We start from the raw sequence: 24958 nt of genomic DNA on the forward strand, positions 1-24958 counted from the left end.
GGGGTGGCAGCTCCCCCCAGTTCCTTTGCCTTCAGCACTTTGAGATCCCGTTTCAATGTCACTTTAACTCGGGCGCGAGCGCAGGGGAGCAGGGCTCCGTATTAAATTGCCAATCTGGTCACATGTAGCCCGGGATTTGGCCGTAGCTAAGCAGCACCACCCCCGCGTGCGCTTTTTTGGCTGGTGACTCCTCTGCTCGGCGTAAGGCAGAGCCGGCGGAGAACAGGAGAAACGGGAGGAGGAAGGAAAAGGAAAAAAAAAAAAAAAAAAAAAAATATAAAACTCGCGAGGCGAGTCATTGTGAATGTCAGGAGCTCCTGGGCTGCGGGCGTGACAGCGATCCTCCCCCTCCAAACTCGCTCCGGGTGAGAGCCAAAGAGAGGATTTCATCAGGATCTGGGAGCGGGCTATTTTCAGAGCCGACATCCTACCCACGGCTAAAAATAGCTGGTCCCCTCCACGCAAACCAGGGTTTCTTTTCTGCTAAACTTTAATAAACCTCGGCGAGGCTCAGCCCTCGCCTTCCCCCCACCCTTTGCTCCCCCGCTCCCTTCCACCATCCCTGTCTTTCCCCTTCCCGCTGCCCGGCTGCCCGTCCCCGGGACCGGAGCGGAGGTGTCACCGCGCCGGGGCGCAGGGGGGTGGCCTGTCCCGGTGGTCACAGCCGGCTCCGGCTCTGCTGGGAACACTGGGTAGCCTAAAAACCCCCCGCCCCCCCCCCCCCGGGCCCTTGGAGCCTCCGCTCCTCTCGGGGGGCTGCGCACAATTCCCTCCCTTCATTAGCACCGCCACCTCGGAGGTATTAATAGCCATTAATAGCCATTAATAGCCATTAATAGGCGCACCTACCCCCTCCTCCCCGCTTGTCTGACGACAGCACGAATTTAGCTCCTTCCCGCGCTCCTCGTGGCTCCAGCCCGGAACCCCGCGGCTTGGAATGACCAACTTCTGCGGAGCCCTTCCCGCCCGGTGCAGCCACCGTCCCTGCCCCAGCCCCAAAGCTCCCACCTCTCGCCAGTCCCAGCATGGCTGAGCCTCAGGGCTCGACCACTCTTGGGATGGAGCAGAGGTTCCATCACCAGCCACCTTCTCGGCTCATCCCAGTTCCCCAAACCAGCGGGGAACGGGTCCATCCCCGCCACCTCGGAGCACCCCGCGCTCCGCATCTCCGGGCAGCCTTCCACCCGGCACCCCCGGGCACGGGCAGAGCTGGCGGGGGCCAGCCTGGCACACCATGGGGGACATCCAGGGTGACCAGGACCGGCCTGATGGGCTCAGCCCGGTGCCCGTCAGCGTGATGGGCTCCACTGGCCTCCCTCCGCTCTGCGCCGGGTGCGCGCCGGCCCTTCGGAGGCCCTGGCCGCCGGCCAGCCAGCCATTTCCTGGTAATCTAATAGCTGCAGCAGATGAACTGAAAATGCATTTCCTGCCACCGTGCTGTAAAATTTTTATTAATGTAAGGAGAGAAGGCAGCGCTGGCTCGCGCCAGCCGGGGCCGCAGCGGGTGGAGGGCAGCGGGGGCCTCGGCGGAGCAGCCGGGGCCGGGGGGCTGCAGGGATGGCGGTGGTGCCCCCACGATGCTGCGGGAAGGTGGAGGTACGGGGCTGTGTCCCTCACTGGCAGCATCGCAGTGTGGGGAAACTGAGGCACAGGGAAGGGAAGTGCCTCGCAGCTGCCTCCCTGGGGCAAAGGACCGCTGTGGGTGGGTTTTATCGCTCTCTCCAGCGTGTCCTTGAAAGCCACCGGATTCAGGACCGCTGGTGCTGCGGGTCCTTCTCCATTGTGGTCCTTTTCCAGGGGGCACCTGCCTCGGTGCCCAGCACATGGGCACCACAGTGGGAGATCTGCCCGACGTTCCTGCCTGCCCTCCGCACCGCATCTCATCCACCTCCTGCCTCCCTCCAGGGCCTGGGCTGACCCCTTCCCAGCTGGGAAAGGGACGTCCCGGTTAAAATCCCCCGTTCAGGTGCTCTTGTGAAAGGAATAGGCCATGGCAGGTGGTAAATAGTGACCGCCGGCCGCGGAGTTTGCCCGGGGAGGGAGCAGAGCTGCTTCCTAGGGAGGAGCAAGGTGCTGGAGCTGGGACACGGGTGTCTTCACGTCTCTATTTCGGCAGCGGTCGCTGCGCCCACGTACAGTCCGCGGCCCTCGAGGGCTTTGCGAAGGGTCAGCAGCCAGCTCAGCATCCCTCAGCACCCTCCTCCCCGCTCACCCCCAGCCCCGACATCCCACCCGGAGCATGTCGCCGTCCCGGGGTGCCACCCCTGCGGCGAGGGGCCGCCGGCAACCCTGGGGGCCGTGGAGCTGGAGCCGTTCGCGCAGCCCTTTTCCCACTCGGAGCCGGCTCCTCGCGCCGAGGCAGAGCTAAATTGGAAAAACGCACACAATGACCTCTTGTGGAATGTAGTATGAATATTTGATAGGGCTAATGTAATCATATCCAATCGATACAGGCAGGAATATCTCTCTCCCCCCTCCCCGCGCTCTCACTCTGCCCTGTCCCTTCCTCTCTTTTCCCCTCTCTCCCTCGCTCTCTCTTTCATTAATGCATTCTCTGCTTTACATTATTTATTAACTTCCTTCCTTTTTTTTTTATTTAGAAAAAAATAAATTAAATAACAGTGGTTATCTGGAGGCTCGGACCCTCCTGCCTAAGCGCTTTTGGGCCAGGCAAAAACTTTGCTGACCTCTCACCTCCTCGCCTTCCTCTGCCCCACGGCCGCGGTCCCCCGACACCCCGTTCCCACTGCCCCACAACACAGCCCATCTCCCCCCGCCCTGGAGGCACCTGCTCTGCTGTGAGCCCCCCAAATCCCTCTGGCACGTCCATCCCTCGCTGTGGTTCCTGGGAAAAGCATCTCCCAAGACAAGCTCCAGGACATTGGCAAGAGGGGGGTGATGTCAGTGCCCCCCCAGCTGCCTGCACCCCTCCAAAACCCACCTTTCAGCAGCGTCTGGAGCTCATCCGGTGGCAGATTCCCACTGGCACTCACGGTGGGACCCAGGAGCGGGAGGCTGAGCAGGCAGCACGGAGGGGTCTCCCCGCCCAGCGGCACCAATGCAGGGTGAGCCCCAGCACCCTGCCCCGCTCCTTGACACCCGCAGAGCTGGGGGCACGGCGCAGCAGAGACCCTTACAGCCCCTTAATGAGCTGGGAAAGGTGAGGAGGGGGCTGAAGCTCCCCACCCAGGGCTGGGATCCCTCCCTGTTATTCCTAGGGCTTCCCAGAGGAATGGGAACGCTCCCCAGGGATGCTGCTGGTCCATCCTGCCCTACCAGAGGTTCGCCTGGATGGGGACAACCCCACTGCCTGCCTTTGTGCTGAGCATCCCTGACACCAAGACCCCTCCCCAGGGCCACCCATCCAGCCCCAATGTTGGATGTGACTTCTCCCCCAACATCAATGTCTGCAGGCAGGTCCAAGGGACGTGTGAGATTCCAGCTGGGAATGGGAAATCCCAGGCTCTGTGCGGAAAAGTCTGGGTCCACCTGGGTCAGTCTGGAGAGAGCAAAGGGTGGCTCATCCCCAAAGCAGGGAGGGCTGAGGGTTTCCTGCTTCCCCACGGAAGCGTTTCCAGAAGGGTCCCGTGGAGGAGCTGCAGTTCCCCACCACTGGATCCCACGAACCGGTGCTGCTCAGGCCGCGGAGGAGGAAGGGCCACCCAGGTCTCCCAGAAAATCGGATGCAGCATCAGCAGCGACCTGGGGGACCGTGACAGCTCTGCCCAGCCCCAGCTGCCCCGTCACCCTTGCACTCGGCTCACGGCCACGACGGCACTGCCATGGCACGTGTCCCCGCTGCCCGGCCCCGGCTGGGTTTTGCTGAAGCAGGAGAATCGATAGCGGGTGTCTGCTGGCGGCCAGGGCGGGCGGGGGGCTCAGGTGGGGGCTGAGGAAGAGGAGGGGAGACAGAGCAGGAGCAGGGGGACCCCAGGGGCTCGGGGAAAGGCAGCAGAGCCGCGTGGCAGGAGACGGTTCGGACGGAGGAGACCTGCAAGGATTCGTCTCCCGTCCCCGGAGGGTCTGGAGGCTTCGCCCGGCTGATGCAGCCCCTCCTGCCAGCCCCCCCGCAGAGACCCGGCTGCCGTGGGCACACGGAACCCAGAGAGACTCCGCGTTAATGCGAATCATTTATTGACCCTGCAGAGCCGAGGGCAGAGGGAGATCGAAAGGAGGAAAAGTGTAGGGAAAGAGCTCCAATTAGCAGCACCGAAGCTATCCATTATCCTCCGGAACGAGCGCCCGGGCGAGCGGGCAGCGAGCCAGCGCGGTGGCCACCGCTCCGCACGGCGCTGGGGGTGACCCGGCCTCACACCGAGCCCAGGGACCCCCCGGCACATCCCCACTCGCTCCCCAGAAAGGCCCCCTGTGCTCCCCACCCTCCTCCACAGCGGGAGGCTGCTGGGCTCGGGGTGGGCGCGTCGGTGGGTCGGGAGAAGGGAGTCAGAGTGGGGAAGGCTGCGGAGCACCTGCTGGGACCGTGGAAGGGTCAGGGGATGTTGTGCCGAAGGACGGGCAGGGAGAGACCCTCGTCCTCAGCCCTCGCGCTCTCCTCGCCCGGATGCCCGCGGCGGCGCTCTGCAGCGTTTGAGCGATGCCCTCCCTCTTCCCCAAGGCACTGAGACGTGGGAACAGACGAGGAAATTTGCTGGGAGCCCTGGGGAAAAGCTTCTCCATGGCAGAGGAGCAAGAGGCAGAAGAGCTGCGGGGACCCCATAAATATTTGCTTCTTACGGGCCACGTTGAGCACGTATTCCAGCTTGGAGGGAGACTTTCCAACCTACTGGCTTGCATCAGGAGCTGCAGGATGAGCTCCCGACTGATTGCTCAGACCTACAAGCACCCCCTCCTCCTGTCTGGGGTCTGTAGTGGCCTCAGACATCACTGGATGCCCACGGTTCAGTGGGACCTGCCTGGATGAAGAGGGTGAAGGTCTTTGAGAAGCACACAACTCACCCCCCCAGCCCAGATCCCTTCTGGGTTATCCCCCTCCAAGGTCCCTCAGCCAGGGGTGGACCACGGGTCCCAGACACACCGTGGGCCAGGGGCTCAGGAGATGACACCAGGGCGGGGTGGAGAGAGGCCGGATCGCGTGGAGATGCTCTCCATGCAGACATCCCACCGAGAAGGGTCCCACGAGCGGTGACAAAGGCGCTGCCTGTCCGAGGGGGAGCGGGGGGAGCGCAGGCAGCTGGCGGCACATGGCCCCCGGGCCAAGCTAATCAGGGCGAAACCGTGACGTAAGGGCGGGGGAAGCGGGGTCCCGGCCTTTCCCAGGCTCCGCCGTGCTCCACGCTCCCGTTCCCTGCCAGTTTATCGCTGCTGCAGCGCGACCAAGGGAACATCGGCCAGGACAGAACAAACAAACATCCCAGTTTGGGCTTCCTCCTTCCTCCCTTCCTTCCTCCCTTCCTTCCTTCCTTCCCTCCTTCCTTCCTCCCTTCCTTCCTCCCTTCCCTCCTTCCTTCCTTCCTTCCTTCCTTCCTTCCCTCCTTCCTTCCTTCCTTCCTTCCTTCCCTCCTTCCTTCCTTCCTTCCTTCCTTCCTTCCTCCCTCCCTTCCTCCCTTCCTTCCTTCCTCCCTTCCTTCCTTCAAATAACCAAAAAAAAAAAAAAAAGAGAGAGAGTGAGGGGGAATTAAATTAAATGTGAAAAGGAAATAATACCGAAAGAAGTCAAATAAATAAGCATTTGTGTTTCCATGGGGACATGATGCATTCCTGGGAGTGGGAGCTTGGCCTCAGGGAGAAGCAACGCTGGAGCAGCGAAGCCAGCGATGCCACGAGCGGCCCCGTGGGCAGCCCACGCTGTGCCCAGGGGACCCGGCGTACGTTCCTCAGCTCCGATAGCCCTTGGACCCAGCGCCGCGCAGGCGGCCGCGTGCCGCAGGCAGGATCGGAGCCCCATCGGGGCTTTGCTTCAGTTTTTAGCTCACTAACACGGTTGTGTGCTCCAGGTTTTCCTGCTGGGCTCCGTTCCCTCAGACCTCTTGAAATCACTGACCAATGTCACTGTAAGAGACGTTTAGAGGTGGCTTCGGTCCCAGTAAGTGCCATGAAAGGAGAGAGTTAGGAGGCACAGAGAGGCTCAACCCCTTATTACACGTCAGAAAATCCCCCTGGTTGTTTCACCAGTTCGTGGCCTATTTAGAGTGGAAGTCCTGGTGGGTAGAGGTTGTTTTGCTCTTGCTATTTCATTACAACAGCCTTGCAGCAAGGTTAGGTTAGGACCAGCCAGCAACTGGAGCTCCACTCCATGGACCCTCCTCTCGTTGGCCTTTCTAAATGGTCCTCTGGGTTTTCCTCCAACCTTGCCATGCTGCATCATCCATGATGGGTTTTGTTGGGTTGGGTTGAGCTGGGCCAGGCTGCATCGTTCACCTTGGGCTGGATTGTGTGATTAAGGTTGGATTGTGTTGGGTCATTCATGTTGGGTTGGGTTGTGGCATTCACAGTGGGTAGTGTCATGGTGGGTCACTCGTGTTGTGTTGGGTTGTGTCATTCATGTTGGGTTATGTCATTCATGTTGAGTAGTGTCATGGTGGGCCATTTGTGTTGCGTTGGGTTGAGGTGGGCTGGGCTGCATCCTTCAGGCCGGGTCATATCGAGTTGTGCTCTTCGGGTTGTACTGGGCTGAGCTGGGCTGGGCAGTAACACCCAGGCTGGGCTGGACGTGCATCAAAATGAAACGGTTCCTACACCCACCTGGACATTTCTCAGAATTTTTGCCCTACAAACCACTTCCAGGACCATCTCCTATCTGCTCAGCCACCCTTTTTTCTCGCTGCTCTTGTGGCAATTGCTGCATTTCCTGTTAAATGCCAATTCCCTGTCCTGACCTGCGGAAACATCCCGATTTTTGCCAGCGCAGAACCCACGTGTAGAGAGAAACCCGCATGTGCCCTGCACGTCACCGAAAGCACCACCTGGCATCAGCAGTGGCAACATGACCTCCAAGAAATTCCACGAGCGGAGCAGAGAGACCGATTTCTTCCCCGGAGGATGCGGAGTCACTTTCCTGCCGGCGCGGCGGTGCGCTGCTGACCTCAGAGCCGCGCGGCGCTGGGGCTGCCGGCGGGGACTGGCAGCGCCTTTCCCAGGCTGAGGGCTCATCCTGCATCCCCCGGGCGGGACGCGGTACCTCGTCACCAGCACCCGCCAGAGCAGGGAAGAGCATTGTGTGGGCTGTTGCTTTTTTTAAACCCGTTGTGACCCCGGGATGAGAGCCGCTGCTGGAGGAATGAAGCTGGGGGGGCAGAACGTTCCCAGGTCCCAGCTCTCCCTGGGAAATCCCAGCAAGCTCCCAGGCGCTTCCTTTCCCAGCACACGAGACAGGGCTGAGCAGCACGTGTATGTCCGAAGCAGCGGGCACCTGGGGACACGGCAGCCGGCCAGAGCATCTCCGAGGGGCCGTGGCACTGCCTGTCCCTGCCCGTGCCCTTGGCCCTGCCCCACAAGACCCAGGCGGTCCGTGCCAGCAGCGCCGGCTCAGCTCGGCAGGACACAAGAGGGTCTGCAAATCCCGGAGAGCTCCAGACCCCGAAGGGTGGCTCGGCTAAGAAATAACCTTCCGAGCCACCAACCGTGGAATGCCCGATGCCGCTGCACGGGCTGTCCCAAACGCAGCCAGTGGAGACCCCCGGGGAGGGGGATCACCCCTCCCTAGAGCCCCCCAGTCTCCCCCAGAGCCCCCCAGCAGCCCTTCAGCCAATTCATTGTTTATTCGCTCCTGTCACTCCCATCAGGAACACGCCTGGATCCCACAGACACCCAGACGAGTCCCTGCTTGGCTCAGGGGCTGCCAGAGGTGCCACGAGCGCCAGGGCACGGTGGGAAAGAGGCCGGGGCTCCCTGCCAGGACCATGGTGCACGGGAGAACGACCCAGGGACAGGCGACGGGCACTCCCTGAGCACAAGGAGCATGGGGCAGCCGTCACCCGTGGCCGTGCAGCTGCTGCCTCCTCCGGGGAGCCGACACCGCGGCACGCTCGCACCCCGGGAAGTGCCCGCGACAAATTCTCACGGAGGCTGAGATGCCTCTGCCGTGAGCTCACCGAGTGACCAACTTGTTTAACTCCCCCAGGAGCTGCACTGAGGTTTTGGGAAGCAGCAGATCCCCGCCAGCTCCTCTGCCTGCTCCAGGCGCCACCCCCACCCCTTGCCTTGGAAAGTGGAAGGTCTCAAAAAGGCTAAATTTTGGAAAACCGGGTGTGGAAATCATGGCACAGCACAAATACAACCCTGGGGAAAAGTGCTGGGTGCTTCCCGGGGGTGGTTGGTCTATGGAGGTACCAGGAGGCACAACCGAGGCCTCATCCTGCCCCATCCCAGAGCGACCCAGACACGTAGCACCTCTGGGGACACTGGGCTCAGCACCCCTCAGGATGTGTCCGATGTGCCAGGTGGCAGCAGGGTTGGCACCACTTCGAGGAGCTCTGCCATCCCGGCTCGTCCCCAGCTGGCAGGGAGGTCCCGGGACACCCTCCGGGCCACCTGGGACCACCCGCAGGGAGGCACAGGGATGCCACGGACGGGGTACGGGCCACTCCCGATGGGACAAGGCGCGGGGAGAACCATCACGGCGGGTCACAGACGGAACCAAACCCCAGCGCTCCAGTGCCACCATGTGTCGTTTATTCCCGCCCCACGCCGCCAGCCCCGTGCCCCCAGCGCCGCCTGCTGCCTCCTGCTCGGGGATCCGGCTGCCGCCGCACCGGTGCCCGAAGGCACTCCAGTGCCATCCCGTGCCCCGAAGATGCTCCGTGCCGGAGACACACCCGGGGCAGAGCTGCTGCCCCACGAACCCCGCGGTGCCCCCCCCTCGGGGCACGGTGACCGGCAGATGGCCCAGAGCCCCTCCCGGGCCGGGAAAACGGCCCCGGCGCGGCGGCGGCGGCCGGGGGGCGGCGGGAGCCGCTGCGGCCGGGACGCGGTGACCCTCCCGCGGCCGCCTGCCCCGCTCCGCTCCCCGCCGGGCACGAGCCGGTGCCCCGGTGCCTTTCGATGAAAATCAGCATTTTGTCCCCAAAAGGCCGTGTCTGCTCCGCCGCTCCCCACCCCGCCCGGCGCCGGCGGCTGCCGAGGGCCCGGCCCGGCCCCGCTTCCCCCGAGCCTCCCCGGGCGGGCCGCAGCCGGGCCGCCCCCCCGGCGCCGGTGCCGCTACCGGTACCGACCCGGCGCAGTGCGCATGCGCCGCCCCTCACATCCGCCCCCTTGCGGCGCTCTACCCTGCAGCGTGCATCTCTATGGTCGCCCCGCGGGGCGCTCTGCGCTCAAGGCGGCACGGAGCCTCCGGCCGCCGCCGCACGGAGCCTTTTCGCTGCTCCCGCCGTCCCCGCGCTCTCAGGACGCCCAGCTCTCGATGGTCTGTGCGGCGCTCTAGCCTCCGCCCCCCTCCCCCCCCCCCCGTCTCTATGGTGTGTGCGGCGCTCTATACGGCGGCCTCCCGGCTCTTTGTAGCCGCCGGTGCCGTGACCGGTAGCGTCTCCTGCCGCCGCCCGGTGCGGGCGGTGCTGCCCCGGTCCGCTCTCCATCCCGTGCCGTCTCTATGGGCGCGGGCGCTCTGCCCCGCGGGCTGCTCTCTATGGCGGGCGGCGCTCTGGCCGAGCCCTCCCGCGCTCTGTGGTGCGGCTCCGCCCCGGGGCGGCCCCGGTCCCGCTGCCCGGTCCGGCCCCGCCGCAGCCCCGCGGCTCGGGGCCCGGTGAGGCCGCTCGGGAGCAGCAGAGGCGGGTCTGAGCCCCGGGGGGTGCTGGCGGGGGCCGGGGGGCGGTCGGGGCGCCCCCCGCTCTCGTACCGGGGCTGCGGGGGCCGGGCCTGGCGCTCCCCGGCGCCTCTTCTCCCCTCCCGGAGCGCACCGTGCTGCCGCCGGGAGGAGCGGTGAGGGGCGCGGGGGCCGCCGCATCCGAACGCCGTTTGTAACGTGGCTTTTTTTGTTGGTTTTTTTTTTTGTCGTTAAAAGGCCGGCGGGAGCGCGGTGCAGGAGAAGTACGCGCGGCGGTAAATGCGCCAGAGCTCCCGGGCGGCGGCGGCGGCCCGGCGGGCACCGGGAGAAGGACGGCGGGAAGAGCCGCGACCCTGCGGAGCTCGTTCGGCGCCCGGAGCCCGTCTGCAGCCTCGCTCCGTCTTTTCCCGGACCGCAGGATCCCAGGTAACGGCTCCCCCGGAGCTCCGACAGATGCCATCAGTCCGTGGCCGAGAGCTGGCAGCCAGGGGCAGCTCCCGGGCACGGCCGGTTCCTTTCCTTCCCTGGGAAAAGGCAATCCCGCCCTGTCTGGGACTGCCTGGCCCTTCTCTGCCAGGGCAGGACCCAGAGCGGGTGAATGAAGTGATTTAATTACAGTTTACTGCAAGAAGTATTCCTCTGGGAGATGCACCACGAGGGCTGGCTGCTTTGATGGAAAAAAAAAAAAAAATATTGCTTGTTTCTGTTGAGCTGTGCAGCCAAAAAAGGCTTTGCTTGAGGTAGATGAAGGAGCTGCAAACAGGGGACGGCAGTAAGGTTACTGGAAGAGGGGTCTGGAGTCAGGTGGCTGGCATTAAATGTGGGGTGAGCAGATAATTACCTTTACTTCTAGGAAAATTAAGTAGCTGTGAAGCTGGCAGCGTCTGGGATGTCTTTATTAGCTCCTTAATTTAATTGAAATCCCTTGCTGGGAAGGGGAATCTGATTCCTGACAGCTGAGATCTAATATAGTTGTCTGCTGCAGGGGGGCAGGAGCCGTTCTCCGCAGGGGGCAGCCGGTCCGCCTTGTGTTTCTTTTGTAATTAATAGGTAAGCCGGGTCGGCTCGGGCTGTTAAACCCTTAACTCTGCTGGCGAGCCAGTGTCTGAGGCTGCCTGGTGCCAAGGGTTTGCCACCGGGGTCAGCGTACTGTGCCCGCCTGGGTCTGCCACAGCCCTCTGGAGGCAGCAGCTCCGTCTCAGCCTTCGCAGCTCTCCTCCTTCCAGCCGTGTTCCCTCTCCTCCTTCCAGCCGTGCTCCCTCTCCTCCTTCCAGCTCTCCTCCTTCCAGCCGTGTTCCCCCCGCTCCAGCGGTGACGCTGCGTGGCGTTGGGGTAGGTCTTCCAAAGCTGATGGAAATGTCAGGTTAGATGAGCCGTAGGCGACCAAGAGGCCCCACAGATTGAGACTCGCAGGCAGAAAGTTTCTCAGGCTGCCTTGAAAAACAGTTTATTTTCTCTTTCTCTCCCTTTTTGAGGTGTAAGGGTTGTGGTGCTACCGAAACTTTACTGTTTCTTACGGATCAGAACACTTGGCTTTAGCCAGAAGCTTCCAGCAGTGAAAAAGGATGAGTGAGCATAAGCAACTGAATGCTTGGAAATCCTTAATGGAAAACACATAATTTTTTTTTCAGATGCCAAATGAGCTTGAAAAACAGGGTGGACATGCTGTGGCAGGGTGATGAAACGGGTCAGTTGGCAGCACCAGCGGTCAGGGCACCAGAGCAGCTTCCCGCGTGCCAGCAGGCCGGTGTCACCGCGTTCTGCAAGGTTTTTGCGAGAAGCTGGCTAAAGACCACAGATCTGTGTGGTTTCTCGTTCCGTGTATGTTTTCATTGCTGAAACTATTCGGTTATCATTTTTCCAGCTTGGTGTTTTTCTTTGCTCAAAAGAGAATTGTGGCTTTTTGTCAAAGAGCTTAGAACCAGCGTTGGTTACTCCACACACCTCTTGTGTCAGCAGCAAGGCTGGAGGGCCAGGCGGGAAGTCTCCTGGACAGATGAGGCCCACTCTTCCTTCCTCCTCCTTTCACAGCATGTCTCCTGTCTTTTCCCTCGAGGGATGTGTGATAATTCCTCAAATCACAGTATATTTGAGTTTTCTGTTTCCCTCCAGCACCTGCAGCTCTGTTCCTCCCGTTCACTCTGTCACTTCTAGGGTGGGTTCTGTGCATTCTCCTCGTTTTTATCCACCACGTGCTGGACTCTTGGGTAGGATGAGCCACACAGAAGATACCCACATACCGTGTCTGCACGGGGTTTTGTCTTGCTTTGGCAGAGAGCAGGCTTGGTAACTGACCATCTCTCCCTTCTCAAAGTCCACTTGCGTTTCCACGCAGGGTAGTTCAGAGTCTTCTTCCTCCTGCCCTTTCCTTTTGAATTTCAAGGGGAAATTTTGTCTTGAAATCTCTCAGCTGCTGCATCTCACTGCTGCCCAGGCGAGCTGCGTGTGGTCTGGGCAACACAAAGATGAGGAGCATGAAGGTGAGGTAAACAGAGGGACTGGGGAAAGAGTGAGCTGTTCACATAACTAATTCCAGCCAGGAGACAGCTGCTAGCTCTGATTAAACAAATACAGAGGCAGAATGTAAATCCCCTCTAATCATATAGATTTGTTTGTTTGTTTCTTTGCAACTCATTTTATTATCTCTTGGAAAGATTTAATTTAAGGCTTCTCTGAGCTGGTTGTGGTGTCTGCTTCCAGCAAGAAGAGCGGAAAAGCAAGAGGTCTCGTTGATTAGATTAAATATCTGGGTCACTTACCATTACCTGTGTTTGTTCTCTGGTAAGTTTTGATATTGGAAGAGGACGAGATAAAAGGAAATGTGCACACAGAGATAACTGCAGCTGGAGCTGCCTCAGGCAGAGGCCGCTCTCTAAATGGATTTGTAGATGAGCTTTTCCCATCGGTTTTGGGTCCCGTGTGAGGAGATACCGGGTGTGTGCAAACAAGCTGCTGCTTTTCCCCTCTCTCTGTTGTGTTAGTGGGTACCTTTGGTACCCAAAAGCCAAACTGGACAGAGGCTTCCCTCCTATCTCTCCTTCTCAAGGAACAGTCTTAAGCTTATGCTTGGGTCAGGGAGTTAAGTAATTTCTTTAAGCTTTGAAAAGCCGCGAAGTATCAGAGTCAACTCCTGGTTTTCTTTAGCTGTAGATTTTCTTCACTCAGTTACTAAGTTTGCATGTCAAATTTGACTAATTCTTTTTCCTATACTCAGTTTTCAAAGCTGGGAGGGGGGAGTGTTGGAAGGCATTCTCCCAGAACTCAGCATTAGTGTTTCTACAAAAACTGATATCCTGGCTGGCTGGAGACCACCAAAGGGAAAAGTAATCAGTCTTGTGTGTCTTCAGATGCCCAGTTACTCCAGCTCAGGCTGTGTAAGTCCTCCAGTGCCCCAGTTTCTCTGTCTGTGGTGAGAATGCTGGAATCACCCAGGATGTCACAGCTCAGTCAGCATCTGTGAAGCATTTCAGGGGCTTCACAGCCTGCTGAGAGGTGAGTGTTGCATTTTGGCAGCTGCAGAAATCAGAAGCTTCTGAGTGTCGGTGACTTGTACGCAGGCTGTGACCAAGAACCTTGCAAAACTCAATGGCTGAAAAGAGTGTGTCTTAATCTTAAACCATGTTCTCTTTATAAGAATGTTTCCACTATTTTTTTCCCCCTAGAGGTGGCTGTATTAATCTTTTTCCTACTTAGCAAATTGTTGTCTGGGAATATGGTACCTCTGTTGATTTTATTGTTGTTACCAGCTTTTGAGTCAGCCATGAAGTGGAGCAGCAGGTCGGACAGCCAAAGCACCAGTGCCTGTGCTTTTCCGATAAGAAAATGAAGGAAAATCAGAAGTTGAGGATAAGAGATGCTTTCCGAGCCTGTGTCTTATCCAGTGATACCGTGTTCCTATGACCAAAGCACTGTTAAAATCCTGCTGGGTTTAGACCTCACCTCCAGAACTTCATAAACACGACAGGGTGTTTAGACCATGGCTGCTTATCTTAAAACTCGTAAGGTTTTTGCCCTTGCTCTTTGTGTTGAAGAGTTCTTACAACTCTCCCCGTGAGAAATCACCTTCTAATCTCTAGCCCAAGGTTGGTTTCTCTTCCATGCCAGCTGTGTCCTTCAGAGGAAATAGAGATTTTCCTCCTCCTCATTGTTTGGCACGTTTTTTCTGGAACTGACCTGGTTACTGGATTCCTCTAGTTCTGGCTTCTCTAATCAAGGTCAGTTTTCTCTGCTTCCCTCATGCCTGTAGTTCTGTCCAGGAGTGGTGAATTCAAACTGGGAGGGCCAGAGAGGAGACCAGACCTGCAGCAGATGAGGTTTTGCCAGTATTTTGCACAAGAGCATTGAACACACAGCTGTCTCTTCTGGAGTTAGTCTGATAAATCCTGGGGTCTCTTTTCTTTATTTTTCTTCCTTCTCAGGAGTATTTTCTGCAGTGGTTTATGGTGGTCACAAAATAAGCAAGATACTCTTGTCTCTCCTCCTCCGGTTTCCAAGTGATGTGCTCAGATTGGATTAGCTTGCTTGTTTGTTTAAAAAATTCATTGACCCCCTAATGGTTCATTCCCTGATTCTTCCATTACACACAGTTTTTGAGGGCACCCCCGATTGTCACACGCAGCTTCGTGCTCTTCCTCTGGGGTGTTGGTGATGTCTGCAAAAGTAACTACTGCAGCTGGTCTAAACAAGGGTGAAGCACCCGATTTTGAGGAGCAGTCTGTGTGTCTGTGTGTCGTTAACAACAGGCACTGGAAAAAGCTTGGCAGCATTGTCACTGGGAGGATGCAAAAGTGATGCTGGTACTCGGACTTGACAGTGAAGGTGTTTAATATGAGGCTCTCCAAACTCTGTGTTTTGTTATTTTTCCTCTCCAAATGGTGCCTGGGAGTTCAGTGGCTCTCTCCTCTGCCCATGCTGCCAGTCATCGTGCCCACTTCTTTTCTTCCTCCTCAATGGACCTGTTCTCACTCGCCTTTTCTGTCTGTGCGTTACAATTGTGGAGGACGATGCCAGCTTTCCCAGAAGTGCTTATGGTGCCTGGCAGAAGAGCAGAGGGATTGAGACTGGGTCACAATGTGGTAGCACAGCCGAGTCACCTTGTTCTTTCCCCCTCTCTCTCCCCTGGCTGCTCAGGATGTGGTGCCGGAGGCTGGCGTGGCTGTTCAAGGTGCCGTGCCCGCCGAGGGGAAGCACCGGACGTCGCTCGCCGTGGCTGCCCCGTGATGGAAGGACCGTCCTCGCTGCTGCGGCTCGCTGGCATCACACGGCCCCAGAGTCCCTCAAGTGTGCCTGGCAGCTGCACAGTGACCATCTCGGTAGGTGTGTTGGGTGCGGGTGTATCATGGAATCACAGAATGGGTTGGGTTGGAAGGGACCTCAAAGATCATCCAGCTCCAACCCCCCTGCCATGGGCACAGACACCCTCCACTACACCAGGTTGCCCAAAGCCCCATCCAACCTGGCCTTGGACTCTTCCAGGGATGGGGCAGCCACAGCTTCTCTGGGCAACCTGTGCCAGTGCCTCACCACCCTCAGCAGGAAGAATTTCTTCCTTAGATCTAATCGAAATCTCCCCTCTTCCAGTTTAAAACCATTGCCCCTTGACTCTGTTTGGGAAGAGGAGTGAGATTTTTCCTGACCTTGTTCCCCAGCAGTGATTTTGTGGCTTTTTTCCCTTCCGAAATGACCTGGATTAGAGGAGTGCTCACTGGAGCCTGTGTTTCATGTTCCCTTTGGGAATTCTCAAAGGCAGAACGGAGCAGGTTTTTCTGCTGGTGGCAAGTCTCTTATGATAAACGAGGCAATGCTAGATGGGAAATCAAATGGAGGGATTCCTGAACAATGACTGCCTCCAAGCCTTGCCCCATCAGTCACTGGTTCTCCGTGTCGCGCTCGGGGCGCTGACTTCCAAGCGGGATGGTTGGTTTGGCGTGAGCCCGGCTCTCCTGCCCCCGCTTACACGGGTTTTCCTTCAAACCCCGATGCGTGAAACGCAGTTGTTGGAGCAGGTTGGCGAGCAGCCTGTCTGTGTGGCCGGGTGGCATGAGCTGGGGGGACATAAAAGCCTTTTTTCCCCTCAAATTGTGTCTCGCTGTGAGGCTGCTCAAAGAAAAAGCGAGGAGAGCGTGTCTTAGTGTGAGCTGATGCAGCAAGCCAGTAATAAACGCTGCCTAATGCTCATTTTTGTCCTTCTGGTTTTGGGGATGACTTGGCCACCGAGGCACGTGTTTCCCCGTGGCCTGTTTGCTTTGGTGCAATGTCTGATCTGCCTGGGTGATGTCTACCAAGGCTAGTTAGACGTTGTTACTCTGAATCACTTGTAAGCAAAGGGAATTACTCGATGCTTCATCCAACACAGTGGCCCCAAGAAAGGAGATTGTTGTTTTCCCACTGCAAAGTGACCTCAGATACTTGGATTTCAAAACTGAGTAGGGCTAGAGCAGGAAGGGCTCCTCTGGCTCTGACCCCCTTCTGAAGGGCTTTGAGCATTCCTAAGATGTCCCAGGATGGAACAAGGAGGAGAGGCTTTCTTGTCATGCTAAATGGATATCAAAGCTTTGCATCGAGGTCTTGATGTTGCCTGCAACGTCCGTGTGGTTTGGCTGTTGGTGTGATTGTTTGGTTGACTCTTACCTGTATTCCTGTGCTGGGGTCCGCGACTACGTTATGTGCAGCAGCTGCTGTACAGCTCTGAATTTACTACTTGTTGAAGGGAGATCATAGAGGTAAGTATGTGACCAGCACGATTGTTAGCCATGCTCCTTCCTCCTGCTGCAGGATGGGATTGCCTGTAGACTTGCTGAGAAGGGAAACCACGGTGAGATCACTGACAGCCAGGCTTGCCATGCAAATAGCCTGCCTGGTCTTCATCATGGGACAAGCCAGCTTAATTTGTGTAAAGAGGTGCAAAGTCTAACAGCCTCTGCGTCCCCCATGAGTGGGCTCGTCACCTGTGGGCTCTTGGCTCTGTGTTTCCTCCCTGTTGACACCAGTGCCTCTCCTGAGCCTGTCCTCCTTCGCAGAGCTCAGGTACGCCAACACGCTGATGCGGTTCGATTTCGTCTGGCTGCGGGACCACTGCCGCTCCGCTTCCTGCTACAACGCCAAGACGAACCAGCGCAGCTTGGACACGGCCAGCGTGGACCTGGGAATCAAGCCCAAGGCTGTCCGAGTGGATGAGACCACGCTCTTCCTCACGTGTGAGTAGCAAAGCGGCTGTACCCTGCGTGTGCTGCGGGCTGCCAGCCCTGCCTGGAGGGAGCCTCGTTGATGGATTCCACTCTTGGGTTTGCTGGGAGAGGGCAGCCTTGTCTCTAAATCAGTGGCTGTTTTGGGAAGAGATTTAGCTGTGAGCAGGATTTAAACACTGCTCTCTGAGCACCGCTGTTACCTCAGTCTTAAATTTGCATCTCTTTTTCCTCCCCTTCCTCCCCCAGCCCTTTTTGGGTAGGGATACCTGAATCTTCAGTGTCTGGGTATTTCATTGCTTTATTTGAACACAGCAGCAATGCAGGTAGAGAACAGACTGGTCAAGAAATGGTTGTTTTGCTTTTCCTTACCTGATCCTATTTGCTCTGGTAGCCCTGATCAGAATTCACCTTTTCTGTCCTTTCTCCTTGGCTTCCCAGCAGCTTTCTTCCTGTTGTTGTAGCTTACCTGTATCTATGGGCTTGTCTTCAGTGCTTTACTCCTCCTTGGTGTCCTGACACTGGAAAACAAAACCACGGCAGTTGAAACACTCTGAATTTGCTCTGAATGAGTTTAGAGTTGTTGCAGCAATGACAACTCTAGGAGTTGTAGGACTGGTGGCCTTAACCGGGTAGTATTTTGGATGGCATCAGGATGCAAGGAGTCTGTCGCCAGACAAAATTAAAAGGACGAGGACTGTCCCAGCCCTATGGTTGCACTGACCACCATCTGGGGCTGCTGGGTGCCGTGGCAGTGACTGTGACTCTTCTCCCTTGTCAAAGGGCCGGACGGGCACGTGACGCGCTACGGGCTGGAGTGGCTGGTGAAGAACAGCTACGAGGGGCAGAAGCAGCAGGTCATGCACCCGCGGATTCTCTGGAACGCAGAAATCTACCGCCAAGCCCAGGTCCCATCCGTCGACCGCCAGAGTTTCCTGGAGACAGACGAGGGGCTGAAGGAGTTCCTGCGAAACTTCTTGTTGTACGGGATTGCTTTTGTGGAGAACGTCGCTCCCACCAAAGAGGACACAGAAATCTTAGCAGAAAGGATCAGCTTAATCAGGTAACTGGAGCTGCCCTGAGAAGGCCACTGGGAGCTTTGTGGAGAAGCCACGAAGGGTAGACTGTTGTTCTCTTTTTGTTTGGAAAGGTGCTGCCCTCTTATCCCTATATATTGTGCGGTGTGGCCTGGTTCCCAAACAAAAGGTCTGGTCTCCTACAGCCTCTGGGCGCTGCGCTCGAACTGGCATGGAGCATTGTGCTGTGGGACCTGAGCTCATTTTAGGGGAGAGCCTGGAGTCACTAGGTTATGGAGCTGCCTTGGGAGCACATGATGACTTTTGCGCTGGTGGGACCGTGCACAAACAGGAGTGACTGAAGGAAGTGGCCTGTCTGGAAAGACTGGAGCTTTGCAAGGAGAGATTTCCTGTTACGACTTGAAAGGTTAGGAGGGCAGCCCTGGCCCTGGGAGCCAGGGAGATCAAAAACTATTTGTAGCTCTCACTAAAGAAAAATATTGAGAAACGTTTCCTCTGTGTTTGAAACACACCAACAGCATGGCGAGCCGGGGTTTGAATTTCTGGTTTGGTCCGAGCTGCAGAAACAGTTTAACTTGCCCCAGGCCATCAAAAGAGGAGGGATTGCTTTTAATGAAGAGTCACTCCAAATAGAAATGAGGGGATCCAAGGAATACCCAGCCAGCCTTATTCTCCAGGTTCCTCACCCTGTAGCCCCTGAGTACTGTTTGTCCTGGCCTTCTGTCTGTTCCCTTCTGTACATGTTGCAGGGGGGAGATGGATGAAAACACAGGGTCCTGAGAAGAAGAAATGAGGCTGGTAGGCAGCCCTGCAGTGGGTACCAGCAGGGCTCGGTGCCCTCCAGCAGCTCCTCATGTCGCTCTGTGGCTTCCTTGTTTAACTGGGGCTGCTGGTTGGAAAGGTGATCTGTATTTGTGGAGGGGAGTGAAGACTCATTGCCATCAGTCTTTTTTGGGGAGGAAAGAGAAATTGAATACTAGAGGAGGGATTAGAAGCACCATCTCTTGACATGTGAATTTTGTTAAGTTGTTCTGCTTTAATTTACTCCGTACGCAGGATGGAAAGGAGTAACCTCAAATGCCAGAGAGGATCTGCTTTACCACCACGCTGATCCCCGTGGCGCCCTGTGATAACTGCCCACGTCTTTTGCAGGGAGACCATTTACGGCAGAATGTGGTACTTCACCTCCGACTTCTCTCGAGGAGACACTGCCTACACCAAGCTGGCTCTGGACCGTCACACCGACACAACCTACTTCCAGGAGCCCTGTGGGTAAGAGCTTTTGTGGGTTCACACACACACAGTGTGGAAGGCAGGAGCGATTCACGGCGATGCTGTTTCTAGCAGCACAGGTTTCGTTGTCTCCAGTGCAACCCCCAGCAGTTCTGGGTCCTGTCTGATCCCTGTGGAGTGGGACAGGCTGTAGATCCCATCCCCCTATGCTTGAAACTTCTGGGTCTTTCAGAACGCAGGCAGTGGAGGCCTTGGCTGTTAGATAGCTGGCTGCTGCTTGATATTGCTGTGGTTCAAGTAGTTTTTGTAGCCACGAAGGAGGCTCGGCACTGTAGTCATTTCTGTGCTCCTTGAAGCTTCTCTGACAGTCTCTTCTGAACTCGGTCTCCGAAGTGACGCGCACCATCCAGCCCCACAGAAACGAGCAGCTGTTTTATCTGTTGGGCACATCTGGCTGAGCTCCCCCTGCAGCAGCTGCCCCTTGCCAGCCGCTGTACAAAGGTGCTGCGGAAGTTTGCCTCGACTTAGTCCCGCTGGCCGGGGGCAAGCCCTGCTCACCCGCGGCAGCACCGGCTCTTTCGCTGGCTGAGCTCCGTCCGCAGTCGCCTCCAGGCCAGGAGGGAGCATGGCTCCCCCAGCACAGCCTGCAGGAGCTGTCTCTGCCCTCCCGAGCTGCGTGAGCCGTGGCTGCGGCGCGCGTACGCGCTGCACGGTCGCAGTCGCTCTGCTTCAGTTCAGGCAGGTCGGGGTTTGCGTTTTGGCAGCGCTGCAGCCCTGGAGGTAGCCAGAAACCAGGCTTCCCTGGCCCTTCCAAGGTCACGCCTGCCTGTGCTTTTAAAAGCAGGTTGTAGCTACTGCATTGCTTCCCAAATGCTCCTTTGCAAACTGCTGTTCTGAGAGAGCCTCTGGGCTGTGAGTTGTACACAGCAGGAGAAGGAAAGGCGGCAGCCCTGGTCGTGGTTCACAGTGAAGTGCAAGAGACTTAGGCTTAATTTGTGGCTGAAGTTTTTTTGGTCTGCTTTCATCTCAATCAAGAGAGGAATCATCGGGCAATGGCCTGGGGAGAACGGATGGAAGTACTGTGAGCTTTGAAACCGCTCAGTGCCAGAACTACAGTGCTCATTAGCTGTTTCTGTACCTTTTCCACCTAGAAGCGTTCCCTCCAGGTAGGTGTATCTCGTCTGCAGCCAGCTGAAGTACATCAGGCAACGGCAGCATGGGCTAAATGAGCCAGGCTAACCGTTAGTGCCATTCTGCAAAACCATAGTTGTGCAGGAACAACGTGAATTTCTGGCTTTCCTGAGCTCCCATCTCTGCCAGAAATCCCTTCTTCCCAGACTGTTTCAGACTTGCTCTCGAAACACTTGAAGCAGTCTTTGACCTGCTTCTAAAGGAAGTGAGGAGTTTTTCAAGACAGGTCGTTTGAATGTCGACTTTCCCCCACTGCTTTGCCTGAAATCAGTCAAATCTGTCAAGTCTCAAGTGAAATTATGGCAAAGGGTAGAGAATAGAAACTCCCCGAGCTATGGGAAGGACTGGAACCTTATATCGCTCACCGGGTACCAAGGAGCGTGCCCTCGCAGGAGGCTTTCCCAGTGCCCTGACCTGTAGCAGGAGGTTGTTGCCTTCGAGGCACAGAGTGTCCTTTGCTCCAGTGTTTGGAGACTGACTTTGTAAAAATTATCCTGAAACTGTTGTGGGTGGAAGGGTGGTTAGAGCACCCAGGTGAAAAGGTGCTGGTGAGGGTGGAGCTGGGAGCTCCTGCCACATCTCTTGCTGTGGGACTGGGTTAAGAGGGCCCTGAAGGGAGATCAGAAGATAAAGGCTTTCCCAGAAGGTCACAATTAATTTTCTAACAAGTGAAGCTGGTACATTGTGAAAACGGGGAGTAGGTGGCTCGAGGCAGCTCCTGAGTATTTGTTCCCAACAGCACAATGCTTCCCTTGGCTGGATGAAGGGAGGGAGAAGCTTCAGAGAAGTAAGAGAAGGACAAAAGCTGAGTTGGATGGATGGCTTCCCACTGGGGAGGGGATGTTGCTGTAGGTTGGGAGCCACCCTGGATTCCCCTTGTAGATCCTGGAGAGCTCAGCAGTACAACCAGCGTTTCTTTAACCGTTCTGAGGTGGCGTAGGGAATGCTACAACATTCGATGCTTTTGAACCTCTGCATCCTACTGCCTGGATGGACTTTGAGTGACACAGGCCTGATCTTACACCACTTGAAGTCCCCCAGGCTCATGTCACTCGATTTGGGAGGCAGTGTAGGTGGTAGCCCTCTTCTTGGAAAGCCAAATGTGTGAGATTGGGCCTGAAGAAATGGCAGGTGCAGCTTTTTCTTGCTGATCTGTCTCCGTTCCCTGGCAGGTCTTAGCGAAACGAATGATGTTACAAGTAAGTATGTCACAGCCATCAGAGAAGGGTTGTGCGTCCGTCCACGTCTGGGTCTGTGAGGAGCACCCTCTCTCTGTGGGATCGGCAGCCAAAACCTTCTCTCTTGTGCTCTGGTTTCTCACCCATGCAGCATCCAGGTGTTTCACTGCCTGAAGCACGAGGGCACGGGCGGGCGGACGCTGCTGGTGGATGGTTTCTACGCAGCAGAGCAGGTTCTCCGGCAAGCCCCCGATCAGTTCGAGCTGCTCAGCAAGGTGCCGTTGAAGCACGAGTACGTTGAGAACGTGGGAGACTGTCACAACCACATGATTGGAGTTGGGCCGGTCCTCAATGTCTATCCCTGGAACAACGAGCTTTATCTCATCAGGTAACATTAATGTGAGGCCTCTGGCTTGTGGGGAGGAGAGGGGGTTGTCGTTTCCTCCTGGGCTGCGCATCGCTGCGCTAGAGGAAGCGTTGGAACCACCGATACAGAGGTGGGTGTCAGTGCTCAGCTTTGGGTTTTCACTCCTGTCGTCCTCCCTTCAGCTCTGTGCCCTCATCCCGCTTTCGTTTGAGCGGCAGTAGAATTCAGCCCTTCTCTGAAAGAGCCTCTAGAAACCAGCCTGGCACACAGGGAACAGGGAAAGCTCAGGCTGGTCCCCTTCCAAAGGAAATCTGGGCTGCTTGCTGAAACTCTGGCTTAGCTCGGTGCAGGAGGCTGCCCAGCACTGCGCCGTGCTTTTATTCCGAGCGGTGCTCAGTCTCGCCCGTTGCTGCGGTGCATCCTTCCATGCAAAACCAGCAAAGAGGGTTTTATGCTTGACAGTAAACTCCTCCCTGCTCCCAGTGTTGTGTGTTCTCCTGAAAGTCCTGCACTTGCAGCATAACCTCCCAAGTCATCTCTGTAGCCTCCCTTAAATACTGACTAATCCTCCAGGCTCCTGAGGTTTCCTTCGGAAGCACGTTGCTGTGCTCCTGGAGCCGTTGGGGCAGTCTCTTATCTCGTCTTTACTTCTAGATACAACAACTACGATCGTGCTGTCATCAACACGGTGCCTTACGACGTCGTGCACCGCTGGTACGCTGCTCACCGCACACTCACCGCAGAGCTTAGGAGGCCAGAGAATGAGCTGTGGGTCAAACTGAAGCCGGGCAAGGTAGGAGTTAGAGTTGGGAGGCTCGAGTGTGTTTGTTACGGGGAGGGTGCCAGGGTGGCAGGGTGCTCCTTTGGGTGCACAGGCTTGTTGCTGCTAAGGTAGATGCTTCAGGCAAGCTCCAGTGCTGCAGTTTTCCCCTTTACAGCTGTTTTAAGGTGCCTTGTATTACAGTACTGACATCTGTTGTGCGTGTTCCTGCTGTCCTAAAAGAATATGAGCTTCCAGATAAGTGCAGAAATGTTTGATTTAAACTTGGCCTCAGAGGAAAGTTAGTCCTGATTTGGGGAGAGGAGGAAGATCTGTCAAGTCGCTAAAATGAGGACCCTCAGAAGCAGAGGGGCTGGGAACACGTAACTCTAACTTCTTCCAGAAAAAAAAATATATTTTAATGGAAATATAATGGTGTGGGAAACTGAATTTACTTCCGTTCTGAGGTTATATTTGAACCTGACATTGCCAGCAAATCGCAGGAGACCCAGGCTGTCCTCACTGTCCCAGAAATGGCTCGGGTGCCTTCTCACACCTTGGTGTTGAAAGGGAAAAACTCTGCCCTGCGTTTGAAAGGCCAGCGCTGGGTGCAGCCTTGCAGGAGCTTGGAGAGAGCCACAGCTGTGGGCTTGGAGGTGTAACCGTGTACAGCTTCTTCCTTCAGCTGTGCCTGCTCGGAGGGGGTTTATTCCCACGGAATCCAGATTCAGCCTGAGCCCAGGGCCCCCAAAATGAAAGGGTCCAGCAGGGAAGGTGAGCGTGTCAGAGCCCCTACACCTCTCCATTCCCGAGGACGCCTGGGGGGAAGCGACACCGCAGAGGCAGAAGACGGCCAGTTTCTGTTGCTGGTGAACTGTTGCCCAACCTGTCCAGTAGAAAAGCAAAGAAACAGCCCGGAATGTATTTGTGTGCTTTGCTAGCTGTCGTGTTTTAACTCGTAGTTACCAGCAGAGCAGAACTGCTGGCTTGTGGCAAAACAGCTGTGCTAGATCACCTGAAACATCTGGCTGTAGCCTCGTGCGCCGCCTCTGACAGCGCTGAACGGAAGCATGGTGCCCACCGTGACGACCCTTATCGCTCTTCCCGTCTCCAGGGATCTCCAGCTCCAGGCCCTGTCCTGCTGAAGGGTCCCAGCCCTGGCTGCCCTTCTTCTCACGGCCTTTTCCTCTTCCCCTGCAGGCGCTGTTCATCGACAACTGGCGCGTGCTGCACGGGCGGGAAGCGTTCACGGGGTACCGCCAGCTCTGCGGCTGCTACCTGACGAGGGACGATGTGCTGAACACGGCGCGCCTGCTGGGCCTGCAGGCTTAGCCCAGGCTCCAGCACCACCAGGCTGGCTCCAGCACCACCAGGCTGGCTCCAGCACCACCAGGCTGGCTCCAGCACCACCACGCTGGTGCATCACCACGACGAAGACGTTGCACATACCTCAGACACCTCCGCCCTCTCCGAGCAGTTCTCGGTGCCTCCTCGGGAGAGGGAGCAGGTGGAAGCCAAAGGTTACGGGAGCTTTATGGGACCCTCTTCTGCCTTTGGACACGGTCAGCTCTTGCTGCCTGGGCACCCAGCCTGGTCTTTCCAGCCAGCCCGTCTCAGCTCTGCTGGGCGCGGGTTAATCACACCAGGGGAAGTGCTCCCAGTGCCTGTTGGTGTGAAGTGCTCCTCCAACCAAGTGCCTTCAGGATTTGAAATCTGCGTTTTTCCCTGTCGTTCAGCCTTTTCGTCAGCTGGCAGTTCTGCTTGGTTTTTTGGCAAAGCAGAATGGAAATCTTTGGGGTCTTGTCTCACCCCAGGCTGGCCTTTACCTCTTCTAGAGAAGAAGAAACTGTGGTCCCTGTTTGATGAAAAAGCCACTACTCAAACTGAGGGCTATTGGCATATTTCAGTCAATTTTTTCTTAAATGTACTACGTGCCCCTGTAAGAGTCACTGGAACAAGCCGTGCTGCTTGAGGGATGGCCTGGTATAGTTGGGGTGTTTCTGAAAAGGTTTAGGTTAGAAGGAATGGGGGAAGAAGCAGATCTGCATGGTGGGCAGGATTGATGACTGTGTTAGATGAGGGACGTGTTTCTCATGTTTCCTTGACTCCCAGTAACGTACCAGTATGTTCTTTCTGCCTGTTGCGCTGGGCTTGAATCAAGGGCGAAGGCTCAGCAGCTACAGTATTTGCTGACAGATTTCCTACTGTGCCTGCTCTTTCCCCTTTTCTGGGGAAGGAAATTGTGTTAGGGCATCTTCACACTGGCTGCTCCATGAGGCTGACCACCTTT

The 24958-nt window shown here is 56.8% G+C and overlaps 1 protein-coding gene across 2 annotated transcripts; it reads left to right on the forward strand.

Moving 5' to 3' along the window:
* Positions 1-10062: 10062 nt before the first annotated feature.
* On the forward strand, positions 10063-24006 carry TMLHE (trimethyllysine hydroxylase, epsilon). Of its 2 annotated transcripts, none has more exons than XM_086619727.1 (8): positions 10063-10144; positions 14849-15030; positions 16738-16914; positions 17686-17965; positions 19092-19211; positions 21693-21929; positions 22563-22701; positions 23869-24006. In XM_086619727.1, the coding sequence occupies exons 2-8, from the start codon at positions 14850-14852 to the stop codon at positions 23998-24000; spliced, it is 1266 nt and encodes a 421-aa protein (XP_086475853.1). In that variant the 5' UTR covers positions 10063-10144; position 14849; the 3' UTR covers positions 24001-24006. The 2 variants fall into 2 exon arrangements, with proteins under 2 accessions (XP_086475853.1, XP_086475855.1); XM_086619729.1 differs by lacking the exon at positions 10063-10144 and adding an exon at positions 10753-10768.
* The last annotated feature ends 952 nt before the right edge of the window (positions 24007-24958 follow it).

This window comes from Tauraco erythrolophus, chromosome 13 (assembly GCF_009769465.1).
Source record: "Tauraco erythrolophus isolate bTauEry1 chromosome 13, bTauEry1.pri, whole genome shotgun sequence".
Classification (NCBI taxonomy): domain Eukaryota; kingdom Metazoa; phylum Chordata; class Aves; order Musophagiformes; family Musophagidae; genus Tauraco; species Tauraco erythrolophus.